The 19097-nt window shown below is 34.5% G+C and overlaps 1 protein-coding gene across 1 annotated transcript; it reads left to right on the top strand.

Annotated features, from left to right (window-relative positions):
- The first annotated feature begins 718 nt into the window (after positions 1-718).
- On the top strand, positions 719-17912 carry LOC112516380 (coatomer subunit beta'-1-like). Its single transcript, XM_025123389.1, has 25 exons — positions 719-889; positions 1072-1092; positions 1178-1239; positions 1446-1500; positions 2853-2889; positions 2993-3318; positions 3401-3532; positions 3622-3770; positions 5033-5101; positions 5393-5543; positions 5641-5706; positions 5944-6132; positions 6360-6500; positions 6632-6706; positions 6830-7006; positions 7094-7185; positions 7273-7389; positions 8495-8609; positions 8774-8845; positions 9539-9735; positions 9822-9915; positions 13762-13868; positions 14837-14966; positions 16717-16861; positions 17661-17912. The coding sequence occupies exons 1-24, from the start codon at positions 887-889 to the stop codon at positions 16858-16860; spliced, it is 2721 nt and encodes a 906-aa protein (XP_024979157.1). The 5' UTR covers positions 719-886; the 3' UTR covers position 16861; positions 17661-17912.
- Positions 17913-19097: the final 1185 nt, after the last annotated feature.

Below are 19097 nucleotides of genomic sequence, written 5' to 3'. Positions count from 1 at the left end.
ATCAATTTATGTTCATTGATCAACTTTATAAGCTAATGATCTAATGGTCTAAAATTGCACGGTGACAATTTTGTGATTATGAATGTTTAGATTATAAATTTAATCCAATGATTGAGAATTGGTCTTACGAGTTTCATGAAAAACCCTTGGTCTCATATGATCCCATGTATATATATATATGGTTGGGTTCTCATCTTCCCAAACATAACTGACTTCTTACCAACCCATGAAGGGTTGTTTCATTTATTTAATCCTTAGCCGTTCAAACCACAATGACCATGTCTATAATCATTTTGTTTGGAGGATCTAATCCATAATTTTAACATCCTTAAAGGACTAAATTTGTAATTTGTAATCTATTATGGGGTGTTTGAGATTGCTTATTTGAAACAATTTATGCCTTTATACAAAAACAATTATCAACTTATTATAGGTTAGAAGAGTTTAATTTTTTTAAAAACTTCTTGGTTTGACACCGATATAAATTATTTATCCAAACACTCAAAAATATTTATTACCAATACCATACTAAAATAAGTCAATAAATTATTTTTATAAACAGCATCAAACAACTTTATAAAAACAGGTTTTGATCTATGCCGTACAAATCGACAGCTTTACTCAGTTAACCGACGGTGGTTCAAACCAAAAAGATGACGCAATAAATAATTTTAAAAAATCATTTCTTTGTATCTTCAAACCCCACCTCTTTCCTTTCAATCCCTCGCTCACGAATCACAGGGGTGCTGTTACACAACAAAGAGCCTCTGGATCTCAAATTCCGACTCTACTTCTCCGATTTCTCCTGCCGGATCTCTCACTCCGACGTTAGGGTTCAGATTCCAATCACCGATTTAAAGCTTAACTATTTTTTCCTTCTCCAACAATGGTGAGCTTTCACTTTTGTACTTGATTTTTTAATTTCCGGTGTTGTAATTTAGATCCGGTTTTGAATCCTTGATCAATTGAAATTTTATCATTGTTCAATCACATTACTAATGTTGAAACTCGATTTGATTATGTACTAACTGAAACTTCAATTTCTGCTGTCTGTTTTTCGCTCTGGAATAGCCTCTCAGGCTCGATATCAAGGTACTGTTAGTTATTTGATTTGTGCTTGTATTTTTTTCAAGACTTCTATTCGATAATTATGAGTATCTTCTGTTGTGTGTGATAGAGGAAGCTTGCTCAAAGATCGGAAAGAGTAAAATCCGTGGACCTGCATCCAACGGAACCATGGTAATTATGTAAATCTCTTTTAGTAGTATGTATGTTGGTGCTGGTGTCTTTTCGTTTGAAATTATCCGACATTGATTATAGCTTACATTTTGCTTTAAATAGCTTAATCCTGAGCCTCAATGGTAATTGTGCCTGGAAGTAAATTGGTGAGGAAGTAATTGTACATTTACTTATTTACTGACATGGGTACTTCTATCTTCTCACAGGATCCTCACAAGTTTGTATTCAGGGACAGTCTGCATATGGGATTACCAGTCTCAGGTGTAGAATTATTTTAATGATTTAAAGTAGGAGTGAGCTCTAGCTAAAATGCACATGTTTGGTATATACTTTTATAAAGTTCAGCAGGCATTTTTTCAAGTAAACATATCTTCATGTTTTTCCTATGCTATTTCGTTTTTCTGTAATGTGGAAATGCAGTTGGATATAGTCAAGGAACACAKAATTCAGGGATCAATTTTTTTTTTTGTGATATAAATTGGAATTATGTCCTCRCTCATTATATGTGGAGCTAAATTCATAGACTGGTATAGTGAAGCATAGCTAACGGAACTTATTGGGAAAGATRATCAAAATTGTTGGTGACAAAAATGACTGTATATAGATTTATAATGAAGCCTAGCTAACAGAAGTTAATGGAAAGAAGATCAAATTGGTGACAAAACAGCTAACTTGAATTTTATTTAGTTCACTTGTTTCTTTTATGGAGTTATGTGAATGGTCTGACTTCATATTCTTATGACTTTTTGCTTCCTAWTATGAAAACTACATAAATTGGTTTTCAATAAAGGGTATGTAGGAAAAGGAAGTGCATGTTGACTTTCTGCTGTGTTTCTTTCCGTATACTTGAGTGAACTCAAACCAAAGAATATGGTAAAACAAATCTGCACCAGGAATTCTTAAAGAGGATTGGTGAACAGTTATGTAGGAAGGCATTTGATGTAGGAACATTCAATTCCTATCGACATGGAGCACACATGTGGTCTATTGGGTGGTCTTATTGGTTTATTTGAATGGAAAATAAATATTAGAAATGGTGACTAGAGAATTACTTTAAATTAATGTGGAATGAACTTTAAGACATATTTTTGTTGCACGTGGACAGTATGCAAACTGCTTCTTTCTGATGAAGTGCCATCTTATTTATGACAAGTCCATAAAATAATTTGATCATTGATCTTTTTAAGTTGGCCTTATCATCTAAACTGACTAGCAACTAAGCAGATGAGATATTGTTACTTCACTTAGAAACCAGCTTCGTTAATTGTTACTTATGGAGAAGCTGGATGTTGTGCCCTTATATTTTTCTTTTAACGAATTAAAGTTAAATAGCAAACTAATACGTCCCAAATTATACAGTGATCTTGCCAGCTCCTGAGAAGCATGCTTAAATCATCAGCTCCCCAAACTAATTCAAACATTTTATTTTTTGGGGATTCATGGTGAAATTAACCATGCAAGAATACTTTAGACCAGTAAAAGATACGTTATAATAGCATACTTTGATCGGACTTTTTCTACATCAGTTGACGCTTTTTACCTTTATTTTCTTACATTAGAAATTTCAATATAGTTGTCTGATGCAAGCCTGATATCTGTCTTTGTTATTGTAGACTATGGCAAAGTCCTTTGAAGTTACCGAGTTACCAGGTTTGTGATTGATATTACTGTTATCTAGTATGTATTGCTGCACATGGTTGTACACTGATGAAACTTGGATCTGATATTTGATGCTAACTTAACCTTTTTGCAGTCAGATCAGCAAAGTTCATAGCACGCAAGCAGTGGGTTGTTGCCGGTGCAGATGACATGTTTATCCGGGTATACAATTACAATACAATGGATAAAGTCAAGGTATATGAGGCACATACAGATTATATTCGGTGTGTGGCTGTCCACCCCACCCTCCCATATGTATTGTCATCATCTGATGACATGCTTATAAAGCTCTGGGATTGGGAGAAGAACTGGTATTGTACTCAAATTTTTGAGGGTCATTCCCATTATGTGATGCAAGTGACAATCAATCCAAAAGACACCAATACTTTTGCAAGTGCGTCACTGGATCGTACTATAAAGGTAATTTTAAGAATACTTGTGGTATCTATCAGCCTAAGATGTTCTAAGGGTTGTTTATGCCCCACTATCTTTCCTATTCTAGATTTGGAATCTTGGCTCACCTGATCCTAACTTCACACTTGATGCCCATCTCAAAGGAGTGAATTGTGTGGATTATTTCACGGGTGGTGATAAACCTTATCTTATTACTGGATCAGATGATCACACTGCTAAGGTTTGTGCTTACACTCATTATTTTTTTCCCAATTATTATGTTGTATAGACATCTGCATTTGTATGTATGTTAATAAACATTTGAAACAGGTGTGGGATTATCAAACCAAAACTTGTGTCCAGACTTTAGAAGGTCACACACACAATGTTTCTGCTGTATGCTTTCATCCTGAGCTCCCAATAATTATTACAGGCTCTGAGGATGGTACTGTACGTATATGGCATTCAACCACTTATAGGTAGGTTCTTATTTATGACCTTTGAATCTTTCCTGTGCAAGGTCTTGTTTCTTCTTGACTGAGAGAAATTTTTATCTCAACCTATTGTTTAATTATTTAGAACACTATCAAGTTGTGGTGCTGATAAAGGTTGATTGTACCATCTCCATACAAATCTTTGCATTTGTTCATCATTAGATATAAAGTGTTTCTCAGGCTGTATACATCCGACTATTAGTTACCCATATATATTTTATGCATTTGCCATTTGTCACCCTATCCCCATCTTGTTATTTATCTTGCCTTATATGTACACACTTGCGTGGTTCTAGTCACCTAGTTTATGCATTCCATAATTTTATGACTGGAAATCTACGTTGATAATTAGCAGCCATAGAGGGAGTCTGGTCATTCATGGCTATTGAGTTAGACAACTTAAGTTGTGAGCTTATTGATTTCCCTAATTACCTATGTGACCTTGGCACTTGAAGCTGCTTCGAGATCACTAAACAGTACTTTACTTGGCCTAGGGAACTAGAGATGAAACTGTAGCTTGAATGAAATCTCTATTGCGTTCAATGTTTGGTACAAAATGACATGGTTTTCCCAATTTATAGCACTCAACTACCCGATGAAACGTTGAGATTATACTAAATGGATAAGCTACGATAAAAAAATATCTAGCAAGTCCTAAAGATAATTACGTAATGGGATATTTATAGGAAATATATACAAAGGATGGAGAGTTCCCTGGAGAATTCTATAGAACCCAAGGAAAGGAGGGGATGAGGCCAAGTAAGGATGCGATGTTAAAGCCTACTAAGCACCAACATGGTCCAACCTCTGGTTAGCTGTGATATTATGGTGTTATCTTCTTTCTCTCTTGATCCTATGCACTCTGTACCTACTTGTTACTTCTTTCTGTACTCTGTTCATCATATGTTAGTTGTTATTCCTTGTACCTGTTTGCTCACACTCGTGCACAAACCGGGGGTCTTTATGGAAATAGCCACTCTACCCTTTTGTCGTATATGTTAGATTTGCATACATATCACCCCCCCCCCCATACCATACTTTCGAGTGGGATGTACTGGGTTGGGTTGGTTTATCCTATGCACTCTGTTTGCTAATTTTAGTTCTAATTGTACCACTGCCACCAAATATAGAACATATTGCTGACATATAAGTTGCAACTGTTATTGAATTATGAACTTATTTCCATCATGTTGAGTAATTTGCTGGCTGTTTCAATGTTCCTCAGCTTTTCACATTTTCTGGTGCAGACTAGAGAACACCTTGAATTATGGACTTGAAAGGGTCTGGTCTGTTGCATACATGAAAGGTTCACGTCGGTAAGTATGTTTTGTAATTACATATTGTGAATGTTTTAGCACTTGTATTATTGCATTCATTTTTTCTTGTCATGCTCTTGCTCGAGGTATTCCTGGTTCCTTTATCGTTCATAAACATGCTTCATCATTGCTTGCATCTTTATGTGGTGGATATTTGGAGTAGAAAGTTCAAAATACTCTGGCATTGTCAATGCTACTATATCTATTGTGAGAGACTGAGAGTATACTATACCTGACACTTCTTTGTTTATCAGAACCAACTCATTTTAAATAGATTGATCAACTGTACAGGGTCGTTTTTGGATATGATGAAGGGACCATAATGGTGAAAATTGGTCGGGAGGAGCCTGTAGCTAGTATGGATAACAGTGGGAAAGTTATATGGTCTAAGCATAATGAGATTCAGACTGTTAACATCAAGAGCGTGGGAGCTGATTATGAGGTTTGGGCTTGGTTGTCCTACGAAAGACATGGAAAACGATGGTTCTTTTTTGGTTCTCTTCTGTGAAGGTGACCTTTATCTCCCCTTTACTTCTCAGGTTTCTGATGGAGAGAGATTGCCTTTGGCAGTCAAAGAGTTGGGAACATGTGATCTCTATCCACAAGTAAGTTGTGCTTGTTTATCATATAGTTTCCTCTGAAGTCTGAAACTCAAAACCAAAGTAGATCCATTAAATACACTAATTTATGATGGGCATGTGAGCTCCCATGCATACATGACACTGAAGGGCTATATTTCTTAGTTTTACCTGTAAATGGCTAAAAGAATATCAGATCCACTGACAAAGTTTTAATTCATTGCAATTTGGTTGTATCTTTGTTGTTCTTGCCCTTCTGTTCAGAGCTTGAAGCACAACCCAAATGGGAGGTTTGTCGTTGTCTGTGGTGACGGTGAATACATCATATATACAGCTTTAGCATGGAGAAATAGATCGTTTGGCTCTGCATTGGAGTTTGTTTGGTCTACAGATGGTGAATATGCTGTTAGAGAGAGCACATCAAAGGTCAAGATTTTTAATAAATCTTTTCAGGTTTGTGCTCACCCTATGCCTAATAGTTCAATTAATGAGCAATGTGCTTATCTTCCGGCTTTTCTATCCAGTCTTGATTTTGAAAATGTCACAACCATGCTGGGGAACTATATACCATTTCTTTAAAGGGAGTTCTGCGTCTGATCGACAGTCTTTCTATTTATTCCTGTGGAATGCAACTTCCATTTTCTAATCTGGACTGCCGTTTTTTGGGTCTTGTTAATCAGGAAAAGAAGAGTATCCGACCAACATTTTCAGTTGAGCATATGTGTGGAGGATCTTTGCTAGCAATGTGCTCAAATGATTTTATTTGTTTCTATGATTGGACTGAGTGCAGATTGATTCAACGTATTGATGTTACTGTCAAAGTAATAAATTATGTCCCTTATCTTTTTTAGTTATATGTCACTGTATCACCTTGTTTCTTACCAGTTCAGCATAAGTGCATGAGACAACTTACCCTTTTTTGTTTTTGTTTTTTTTCTCTTTTCATTTCCAGAACCTCTACTGGGCCGATAGTGGTGATTTGGTGGCAATTTCCAGTGATTCATCATTTTACGTACTAAAATACAACGTAAGATCCTTATCTACATATGCTTACCTTGATCCTATAACCTGTCCAACTTTTATCGTATTTCTTCTCTATTTATACTTGTGCAAAGGTGTGATTAATATGATAGGTGTGGTCATGTTGCAGCGTGATGTAGTGTCAGCACATCTGGATAGTGGTATACCTGTAGATGAGCAAGGTGTTGAAGAGTCCTTTGAACTTCTGTATGAAGTAAACGAAAGAGTTAGATCTGGATTATGGGTTGGGGACTGTTTTATATACACTAATGCTTCATGGAGACTCAACTATTGTGTTGGTGGCGAGGTAGAGTCTGTTGAGTGTCATGGAATCTTATAATTTCATGGTTTGTCTGATATTATAGATCAGTACTTGATATGACATATTTTTCAGGTAACCACAATGTTTCATTTGGATCGACCTATGTATCTTCTAGGATATCTGGCTAATCAAAGCAGGGTTTATCTCATTGACAAAGAATTCAAGTGAGTTGGTTTTAGGGTGCTAACTTTGTGTAAAGAACTGGCGTAACCATCATTACTAATCTTTTCTTTTGGATCTTTACTTTTTAGTGTCATTGGATACACTTTGCTTCTCACCTTAATCGAGTATAAGACCCTCGTGATGCGTGGGGACATAGAACGAGCTAATGGTGTTTTACCCTCAATTCCAAAGGAGCATCTTAATAGGTACAGTTCAAGCATCTTCTTCTGTGTAATTTGAATATTCCATGTTTAGGTGATTAGTTTGTTTGTACCTTGGTCCTTTGTGTGTAAGCTTATAACTCGTATCAATGCCATGCCATCCGGTCATCCTTTTGGTTGTGCATTGTCTTTATTCACTTTGTATAGCTATTTTTTTCAGTGTATGTGTGTGTATAAATGTAGATATTAGGTAATTGCTGGATATAAGCATGTTTCATATGCTTCCATTGGATGTGTATATGAATGTATATAAGTAGAGTTCATGTGTTCCTGTGTAATTAGAAAATTCAATAAATTGGGTGATCAGTTTGTTTATACCTCGACTCTCGGTGTGGGAGCTTATAATTCATATCGATGGTATCATCTCATCCTTTTAGTTGGTTTTTGTCTTCATTGACATGGTATAACTACCTTGTCTTTATTTTAATGTGCGTGTGTAAATGTATATTATGTATATATCAGGTAATTGCTAGATAGAACTATAGGAGCATGAGTCTCATATACTTCAGTAGATGTGGTATTGTGGTTGCATCTGGCGTGGCAAACATTGTAATTAAGAGACATGAATCCACCACTCCCTTGTAAATTTTACTGCAAGGATTTGCAGAGTGTTTAATATGATTTATTGCTGAAGGTGTTGCCAATACTTTATGTATAATGGTAGCTACAGGTCCTGTAGCCTACCAAGTTGAAATTTATTTGTGTTATGGCCTTTGTATAACTTGTAAGATTTACATCCTGATTATGCACCATATGGTCTCATACCCTTCTAGGTTGTGGAGGATCTTCTATGTTCATATGGAAAATTTCAGTTACTCATCCAACAGAAACCTAATGAAATCTTAATTCTTATGCGTAATCAATGCATGTACCTGCATTAGATTTATGTGTACTAAGCATTTTTCATGTACGTCACATGACAAGATTGTATCACCAAAAACATCATGCCCCATGGTCACCCTGGTTCCATACTCTCTTTGATGTTCATGCACTTTTTCCTAGTTTAAGAAGTATTGTGGGACATGGAGGCATCTTAGATATTCTAGTAGCAAAAATTGGATTTCAGTTTGATATATGGTTGTTTTGACAGTGTTGCTCGTTTTCTGGAGTCGCGAGGTATGATTGAAGAGGCCTTGGAAGTTGCTACAGATCCTGACTATAGATTTGAGTTGGCCATCCAGCTTGGTAAACTCGACATCGCTAAGGTAATAGCTTTTTGCCCCTTTTATTTTGAAGGAAAGATGGGTGTTAATTTATGATTGAAGAGAGAATTTGAGCACCCTGTTCTCCCATTATTTATCAAGATGTTTTTGTACTTCCTGATCCATTTGTCATCATGATGACAACTTTCTTTTATTCGTGCATGCAGGATATCGCTCTAGTAGCAGAGAACGAGTCAAAATGGAAGCAATTGGGTGAATTAGCCATGTCTGCTGGATTGGTAATTTCCTAACTTGGATCTTGATTCTTCCATAAAAATGACCCTGGGACGACCTGCAATTAACCTATCGGGATTATCTTTTTACTTCATAGGAAGTAGATTTTTATTTCTTTTTCTATCTTTAGAGCACATATAAACCCCTTGTGTGTGTGGGGGGGGGGGGTTGGTTTGATGGATTCGGATATCGTGGAAGGCTTTGGAATCTTTGGTGTGTTTGGTTTGTAGGATTTGGAATGGTATTGAATTCCACCCTTTATAAATAATTTATAGAAACAATAAATAATTATGAAAATGATTAAATTACCTTTTAATTACTCGATTATTATAAAACAAATATTTCCAACATGTTTTAAAACATTATTACACACAAATCCTGTGAAATCTTGCGAAATACCAACAACCCCTATGGGATTTCTAAATCCCATTTTTGTGGGATTTCAATGAAATCCTGGGATTTCAAATCCTAGCAATCTTTCAAACCAAACATGGGATTGGAATGGAATGGAATTTCAAATCCCTCCAAATCCTATCCCATCCTACAAACCAAACGGGACCTAATCCTAGATCAAAACGATGTGTATTGATTCTGCATGTGCATGTAGGTGTCATGCCACTATTTAATCTTTCATGGCCTTTTTTCTTTTTACACATCTTTAGATGTGATCATTTTTAACAACTTTTGGCCGTTTGCAGTTGGACATGGCAGAGGATTGTTTGAAGCATGCAAATGATTTGAGTGGTTTGTTACTCCTGTATTCTTCTCTAGGAGATGCTGAAGAGATAGCAAAGCTTGCATCTCTTGCAAAAGAGAATGGAAAGAACAATGTTGCATTTGCTTGTCTGTTTATGCTCGGTAAATTGGAAGACTGCCTACAGCTGTTGGTTGATAGGTTAGTCATGGCATTCCATAAATAGATCCAAGAGCCTTATGTAGTTGGCCATAATATAAAATTTCTGAAGTTCACCGTCTTTGCAGCAACCGGATACCTGAAGCTGCTCTAATGGCACGGTCTTATCTTCCCAGCAAGGTTTCAGAAATAGTTGCCATTTGGAGAAAAGACCTTAACAAGGTTAATTCTGAAACCCTAGTATTTTAATCATCTGTTCTTTTACATTCATTTTTCTGTCCAGTTGTTTTGTTCACATATAGAAGTTGACATAATTCTAGTACATAAGTCTTCAAACATCCTTTGCTCTGTAACCCAATGCATTATGGTTCTTTAAGGGTGCATCTGATATTCAGACAAGCTAGCACATGTTAGAACTGAATAGAACAAGACAAAACAGTTGTTCAGCATTTGGTATGCCAAAACTGGAAAAAGACAGAATAGATAAAGATAACCAATTTACCCCTAATCAACTGTTTATATCTTTTTTATATTTTGATCAATTTATTGAATCTATATATATATATTAAAGAAGAAACCACAAGTAATGACGTGGCCTCTTCTCAAAACAAGAAAATGATTTATCTTTTTTCTCCTTTTTCTCAAGCTTCTCCTCTCTTAATTTTTGTTTTTTATGTTTCATATTCACATTTAAGATCCTTTAATTAGGTTGTTTCAACCTATTCATGTTCCCTCTAATAAGTACTCTTTTAACTCTCATTATTTCTCTCTATTCGGTTATAATTTTTCATCTTCTCTWCATAGTACACCTCTATAATAATCTCTCAATTCTTCATCTCTATTCATGTATAATTTTGTGGTACATCTCTATGATAACCTCTCTATTAATCTYTCAATTCTTCCTCTCTATTCATGTATAATTTTGTGGTACACCTCTATGATAATCTCTCTATTAATCTCTCAATTCTTCCTCTCTATTCAATTATAAATTTGTGGAAGGCAATTTGCATTTTTGTTGATTTGAGGTGTCATTCAATAAGACAAATCATAGTATGAGTTTTTGCTTATGTAAGTATAATATTTCTTTTTTTAGTCGGAAATATTCACATTAAAGTTGGAATTATGTAGGCATATGGAGTTTTTGTGTGTGGATAAAGTGACATGAATCCGTGAAGAAATAGTGTAACATTGTTTAAGAAAAAAAAAACATCTCAATTCTTCCTCTCTATTTAGTTTTTTGAGGTGATTTGCATTTTTGTTTATTTGAGGCGTCATTCAATAAGATAAATATGATATGGGTTTTTGTTAATGTAAGTATAGTATTTTTGTCTTTTAATTGGAGATATTCACACTAAAATTTGAATTATACAAACATATGAATCTCTCTATTAATCTCTCAATTCTTCCTCTCTATTCAGTTATAATTTTGTGGAGGTGACTTGCATTTTTGTTGATTTGAGGCGTCATTCAATAAGACAAATCATATTATGAGTTTTTTCTTATGTAAATATAGTATTTCGTCTTTTAGTCGGAGAATTCGCACTAAAGTTGGAATTATGTAGGCATATAATTTTTTTTTTGTGTGGATAAAGTGGCATATGAATCTTTGATGAAATAAGGTAACATTGTTTAACATAATAATCTCTTTTAATCTCCCAATCCTTCTTCTTTATTCAGTTTTTGTGGATATGATTTGTTTTTCTGTTGATTTGAGGCGTCATTCATGAAAACAAATATGATATGAGTTTTTGTTGATTTTGATCGGTCTATTGTGATTTTTTTATTCTTTTAATAGCATTGAGCTTGAAAATTATTTTCTAATATTTTTAATTCTTAAAGAAGAAACCAAACATAATGAGGTGTTATCCTTTAAACATTAGAAACCCATTTTTTTCTTAGAGTTTTGATTTTTTTAAAATATTTGATATTATGTAAAAGACTTTTCCATCCCTATACTTAAAATATGAAATTCAATATAATACATATATTTTATTTTACATAATTTTATTAAAACCTCTATTTTCAGAATTTTTTTATAGATAAACCAAACTATGAACTGTCTAAAACAAATCTAAAAAGCTTGAACAAGTCAAATGAAAAAATAACAAATCAATCAGACTCTTATATATATAGACTGGTCATAATACTAGCTATTATTTTCACTTTATGCAATAACATGTAGGAAAAAAATGGTTTCAGTGAGTTTCTTGACCAATGTTGCAAATGAGTATATCATGAACTAATATAAGCAAATTGCAAAAATATTCAACAATTATATCAATGTAAATAGGGCAAATTGCATGAAAAAGTAACGTACTTTAACTTGATTCCTATTTTGGGTAACGTACTTCCAAAACTTTCATTTTGGTACCTATTGATAGAGCAAATTGCATGAAAAAGTAACGTACTTTAACTTGATTCCTATTTTGGGTAACGTACTTCCAAAACTTTCATTTTGGTACCTAAGATGTAAAGTTTTAAACATTTAAGTACCCGGGTAACTGGTTGTAGTATTAACCGATTATCATGTTGATGTGTCGGGTAACCCAGTGAAGACTAATTTTAGACTAAAAAAAGACTAATTTTAGATTTAAAAAAATCCACGTCATTGACCAGGTCAGCAAATAATTCCGAGTTGGATACCACATCACTCGACACATCAACATGATAATCGGTTAATACTTCAACCAGTTACCCGGGTACTTAAATGTTTAAAACTTTACATCTTAAGTACCAAAATGGAAGTTTTGAAAGTACGTTACCCAAAATAGGAATCAAGTTAAAGTACATTACTTTTTCATGCAATTTGCCCATGTAAATAACAACACAATTATTGCTTGGTGAATATAAATATTTTATGAGAATATATGTAGAAAATAAATTGATATGTATTATGGTAAAATAATTCTCTTAATACACCTCATGATTATAATCAATATCTTCACATATTTTTTTTATGATTTTGAACCAATTACAAAGTTTGATATAATAAAAATTGATATATAAGACTTAATAATTTTATATATATATATATAACATTAAAAGAACAACCAATAATGATAAGTTAGATTCATATATCAAAGTATATATAAATATAATATATTAAAAGAATAACCAATAATGATAAGTTAGATTCATATATCAAAGGTAATATTGATTCTTATTAGTTTAATATATAAATGTGATCATCGACTCATTTAGCTAATTTCAATAAATTTTTAAAAAATTTATCGTCATCGTGCAACGCGCGATGTCAAACACTAGTTATAATAAAATAAATATTTTTATAACATAATTATATCATTAGAAAGTTTTCGTCAAGACGATTAAAATGACACCCAAATAAAAAGTTTATGTAGCTTTCTTTTTTATTTTATACATTAACTGGATGATTATTTTTTATTATTAATATCTAATAAATTACATAAATTAACCAAAATATAGAAACCTTATAAAAATAATATTTTGAGGACCGTAAAATGAAAGTTTAAAAAACATAAAATACAATAAATAAAATTTGTAAAAAATGAATAAAATGTAAAGAGGGGGTCGTATTATATGTTTTAGAAGAGAACTAGGTTTTATTTTAAGGTTATATTGGTAGAATATAGGGTTCTTCCACCTTGTTCCATGGAGTGGGAGTGGCGTACGCCTGTTTCACTTTGTTTTACTATGTTCCCTTCTGTTCCACATAGAAGTCCTGCCAAACGTGGAACAATGACCTTTATTTTGTCCTGTCCAATATACCAAACGCGCCCTTGAAGGGCGGATGATTTGAGATTTTGTTAAACTTATATAATCATATTTGTCAGTCAATTGGATGAATTATTTTAGAACTTTAAAATCGCATTCATGAGAATTAATATAGGCACTAGGCAGGTTTTAATATTACCGTTAGGCAAGCTTCAGAAAGCCTTGTATATCTTGCCTGTTGTGGTATCAATTTGAGTTTTTCATGTTATTTGTTCATCATGATTCACACCAATTATTTTCAACTTCTATTTAGAGTACTTGTATATCAAAATTATGATTATATTGGGCAAGTGGTTTGACATTCTTTAACTGCAGGTTAACCAGAAAGCTGCCGACTCTTTAGCAGATCCCGAAGAGTACCCAAATATGTTTGAGGACTGGCAAGTTGCACTTGAGGTTGAAGCACGGGCAGCAGAGACAAGGTTTCATTGTTTTCCTTGTTATAGTACTCTTCTCTTTCTTTGGTGGAATACACTTTTTTAAGCTCCTCTTGTGAACTTAAGGGAGCGTTCGGTTTGCAGAATTGAATTTGGTGGAATTGGAATCCGTCAATGGAATTTGACTTTGAGGGAATTGGAATGGAATTTGACCACGCGTTTGGTTGGCAGGAATCGAAATGGAATCTCTCAAAAGAATTGGCAATTATGACGACGACAATTGTGGTATTGGTGGTGGGTGGTGGCGGGTGGGTGCCCACTCCCCAACCCTCCCCACCAACCACCATACCAATATTCGTCGTCACAACTACCACCCCACCCCGGGCATCCAACCCCCACCCCACCCACCACCACCATGCCATTACCATCGTTGTCACAGCACCACCCACCCACGTGGGTGGAGGGGGAAGCAAGGGTTAGGGGAGGGGGAGTAACAGTGACAATAGTAGCATGGTCGTGGTGGGGTAGGGGGTGGGCGGTGTTGGTTAAATTGGATACAAAGGGATGGAATTCCATTCCTTCACCGATGCCCATGAATGATGAATTCATTAATTTGTGGAATTCAAAGGAATTTAAAGGATTCCATCAATTTCAAGAACTGGACCTAACAAATGTATGGAACTTGGCCGAATTTGCCATTCATATTCCTCCGAATTCCGTGAACCAAACGACCCCTAAGTTTAATGATAATATCTCCACGGCAGGATTAGCTGCGTTGAATGATGAGTTTAGTGTTATATTTCTTTCCAAATTGGGCGAATAACATTCATCTAGTTGTGTTTTTAGAACTTTGAAGTATGGTGGCTGAGTATATGAACTGTGTACTGATGTACATGTTAGTATTTCTAGGGTTCTCATGTTTTCTTACGCTGAAGAACAAGTAAATCATTAATATGATAGTCATGAATCTGATGCTATATTGACAAATAACGTTCCTCCAAATGGTTTTGTAGGGGTAGTTATCCTCCAGCAGCAGAGTATGTGAACTATGTTGACAGACCGCATGTCAACCTAGTGGAGGCTTTCAGAAACATGCAATTGGACATCGAGGAACCACTGGAAAATGGAGGGTTGGATCATGAGGTAATTCCCGTCCTACTAATGTTTCTCTTCGACAAAGAAGTCTAATTTTGATATTATATATACATCTTTTATTTAGTCTTTTTTATGTGAAGAAAATGCCATGTTATGCTCATATCCTTCTGCTGACCAAGGATCTCGTATTGACTCTTGACCATTGAATATCACTTGATCTTGACATTTACTCCCTCCGTTCCATGATAAATGTTCACAATGAAAAAGGGAAATTGACAGAAATAGCCAATCGGCAAATAAGGTTTCGCTTTTTAGCCATTTTCTGACCCAAATTCACTTTTTAGCCAATCCTTACGTAGAAGGCTTACACAATGTGTAGGGATTGGTTTTCAGCCAAAAATAAGAATCCTTGCACATAAAGTGGAATCCTCACGCATATGCGGAAGTATTTTTTTTTGGCTGAAAACCAATCCTTACGTATATACGTAAGCCTTCTGCAGATTGTATGAAAAATTAATTTGGGTTAGAAAATGGTTAAAAAGTGAAACCACCTATCAGCTTTGGCTATTTATGTAAATTTCCCATGAAAAAGGCACACGATCTTATAAATATGTAATTATTACACTTTTCATTGACTAAGGGGCTGTTTGGTTGATTTTCCATCAAGTCTTGTATGTATAAAGTTGTCTGTGTTGATTAATCTGTATGTATAGATTCAGAAGGTTTTTGTTTGGGAGGTTTTTCATAGATGGAAGGAGCATATTTTTTAATTGGGAGGGGCAGATTTGGGAAAAAACTTGGCTTTCTGCATAAAGATACACCTAGAAGCTTAGTGAATAAGTCACTTTCTATATCGTTAAGCCACTACCAAACGATCATGTATAGCTAACTGAATAAATTGAGTCCCATTAAGCTGCTAACAAACATGCCCTAAATTACGTTTTGCTTCCCTGCGGTTTGCTGAAAGTTGTGGTTTTCGTCCCTATGGTTTAGAAATTGCGTTTTCGTCCTTATAGTTTGTAATTCATTGCTATTTTCATCCTTATGATTTACAACTTATTGTTGTTTCGGTCCCTGTGGTTTAGAATTGTTTACTGTTCTGGCCCCTTATATTTAAAGGTGGGAATTAGCCCAGGGACAAAAATAGCAATGAATTACAAACCATAGGGATGAAATCGCAATTTCTAAATCACAGGGACGAAAATCATAATTTACTCCTTTCTAATTAATTAAATGAGTAAATGTCAGTTATACTCTTAATAATAGAGGGGCTAATGAATATCTCCAATCCATAAGGATAAAAATGGGAAGTAGACACTTACTTTTGAAAGTGGACACTTGTTCTGGGACAAAATAAAATAGAAATATGGACACTAATTTTGGGGTCGAGGGAGTAAAACCATTGTCTGAGATAATGATAGAGTTGGTTTCCGGTAAGAATAGTAGCTATCATAAGAAGGGTCAGAAGGGATCTCTAGCCTTGGATCAATCCATTGAAGATCAATACAAAATACTCTTCTAAGCTAATTCATAGGTTATTTTGGGACTTAATCTGAAACATTAGATCAACACTAAATAAAAATGATCAAGGTTCCAGATCCCTTCTTACGCTTCTCACCTTATCTCCTATTATGACACGATCCTTCGTCTATAATGATATTTATGGAATTTGCTTAACTTCACTAATAAAAGAGACGAGTTCTTTTTAAATGTTTTGCTTCATCCATCAACAGAGGGACGTCGTTGCAAGTTATTTCTGTTATCTTACATTCTTCTTCTCATTGCCTTTCTTGCACAGGGTTTGGAACAGAATGGGAAGGTGGGGGAATTTGTTGACAGTCAAGAAGTGATTCAAAATGAAGGCCAAAAAGATGTTGCAATAGATAATGATTCTACAGATGGTGCAGTACTCGTTAACGGTAATGAGGCGGACGAGGAGTGAGGTATGAATAATGCTCGAACTCCTTTCTCTTAATTCCTTTTGCGGGAGAAATCATATAAGCGACTGTGTTTCAGCTTTTGATATGGGTATTTGGGCTTGTTTGGAGCTTCTTTTCCATGTATAAACGAAAAACCCTGTTAACTCTTTGATCCTCTTTGTATCAAAAAAACCCCAAAAAAATGAAAAACCGAGGAACAATATAACTATTCATCTGTACAGTATGCACATCTGCATACAAGCATTTGAAGATGTTTCATGGTTTCTATGCACGTGTGCGTGTTATACAAATGTGCATACAGGACAAATTACTTGTATGCATACCATACAGATAAACGGTTATAGGGAGTTTTTCAGTTTTTCAATTTTTTTACGGTTTTCCTTGAACCTAACCCTATATATATAGGGTTTAGTTCCGGTGAGAATGGAAGTTATGGTGAGAAGGGTACCACCCTTGGGATCAATCCTAATCGAAGACCAACAGTAATGCGGAGCACGGAGGTGCACCGGATCAATTCCCGTGATATGCGCAATTCATGGGTGGGAGTGAGATTAAAAGTGATAAAAGGGTTACACTTCTCACAGTAACTTCCATTCTTACACGATCCTTTGTCTAAAACCCCTAATAAATGAAAAACTAAGGAACACCCTAATAACTGTTACTTTGTACGTATATACATGTGCATACAAGTAATTGAAGCTCTTTCTTGGTTTTTATGCACGTGTATACCATCCAAACGAATGGTTATCAAGGTGCTCCTCAGTTGTTTTGACGACTCCTAATTGGAAACTTTCTTTTTCAGGATCGAGTGTCTGATAGGAGCATGGTGTAATTTTGTAGCGCTTCGGATTTTATGATGCGGACATCTGATATAGATTTGAGCTTCACTTGAGTTTGGTAGTGAGTTACTACTACTTCTTCTACTACTCTGTAGGTGTTTAATCAATATTCTTTTTGAGGTGATTTTTGTTTGTGACATTTTATATGGTATGGGTGTGAGATATGACATAAATCATAGTTTTTTCTTCATCTAATTGTTTGTAATGATGTTATCAAGCTTTTCTTTTTTGCAAGGGGTAAAATGGTCAAAGTACAAAGCAATAATCTTTTGTTCAAGTAACATCAAGCATTGAAAGTTGTATTTGCATTGGATTAGCCTCTTCCATTTCATGTTTTATATTTGAAAGTTTACATATTGTTTCCTGGGCTGTTTAACAGTTATTGAATGGTTTGGTATAGAATGATTAAGATGTTTAAACAATTATTTTTTAAAAAGTTATCTAAATTTAGAGAATTTAATAGAAATTTTTGAAAAATCTGATAAACCAAAAGAATCAATTCAAAATCTCTAAAATTTTCAATTTTCTTATTTTTAAAGAATCCGTAGAATCAAAGGGTCTTTGACGTAACGGTATGTGAGTCTTTGGCCTTCTAGAAGGTCAAAGATTCAAACTTCACCAAAGGTGAGAAGAGTGTGTAAGTTTATTTATTATATTTATTGTATATAAATATTATATACTAAAAAAAATCCACAGGAAGTGATATAACTCATTTTTCTAAGTAGGTTGCGTGATTACTTTAGTCTCAAAAAAGGAAAAAATTAGATTGGGTAAAATCGAGTCCGTGTGTTCTTGGGACCTCTGGTTTTCATCACATGCTGTCATTTTGTAGGCTTCACGGGTCAAATAACGACAATGTAAACACATTATATATATATATATAGTTAAGATGAGAAACGTAAGAAGAGATATGAACCATTGATTATTTTTAATTTCATTTCTACTCATGAATTACGTTTTAGAAGTCAATTGGTTTGGTACATCTCGGTGCACCCGTCAGTGTTGACATTCAATTAGGATTAATCCAAGAGTGAAATTTTTTTCTTTCGCTTCTCGCTATACATATTTTATACATATATGTATGTATATTTATAATTTTATAGGATTGGGTCCAGTGAGAAGGAAAGTTATGGTGAGAAGCGTAAAAAAAGATCATCATCTTTTGATTAATCGAATGTCAACACTAATAGGGTACACCGGATCGATTCCCTTCTAAGGCACAATTCATGATTAGACATGAGATAAGAGCGATCAAGAGTTTAGATCTTTTTTTACGTTTCTCACCGTAACTTCAATTCTCACATTATATACATATATTCAAAAATGTAGAAGGGGTTGTTTGATTAGTTTTTCATTAAGTCCTATGTAAATAAAGTTGTCTGTGTGAATTAATCTGTCTG

Source organism: Cynara cardunculus (assembly GCF_001531365.2).
Source record: "Cynara cardunculus var. scolymus isolate 2C chromosome LG 8, CcrdV1, whole genome shotgun sequence".
In the NCBI taxonomy this organism is placed as follows: Eukaryota; Viridiplantae; Streptophyta; class Magnoliopsida; order Asterales; family Asteraceae; genus Cynara; species Cynara cardunculus.
Note: the sequence above shows the minus strand (reverse complement) of the source record. Positions and strands in the feature narration are given on the sequence as shown.

Excerpts from the sequence above, each read along its gene's own strand:
- LOC112516380 (XM_025123389.1), top strand. Across the intron at positions 5,102-5,392 it reads TACATGAAAGGTTCACGTCG|GGTCGTTTTTGGATATGATG; the intron begins GTAAGTATGTTT and ends TCAACTGTACAG. Across the intron at positions 6,707-6,829 it reads TTTACGTACTAAAATACAAC|CGTGATGTAGTGTCAGCACA; the intron begins GTAAGATCCTTA and ends GTCATGTTGCAG.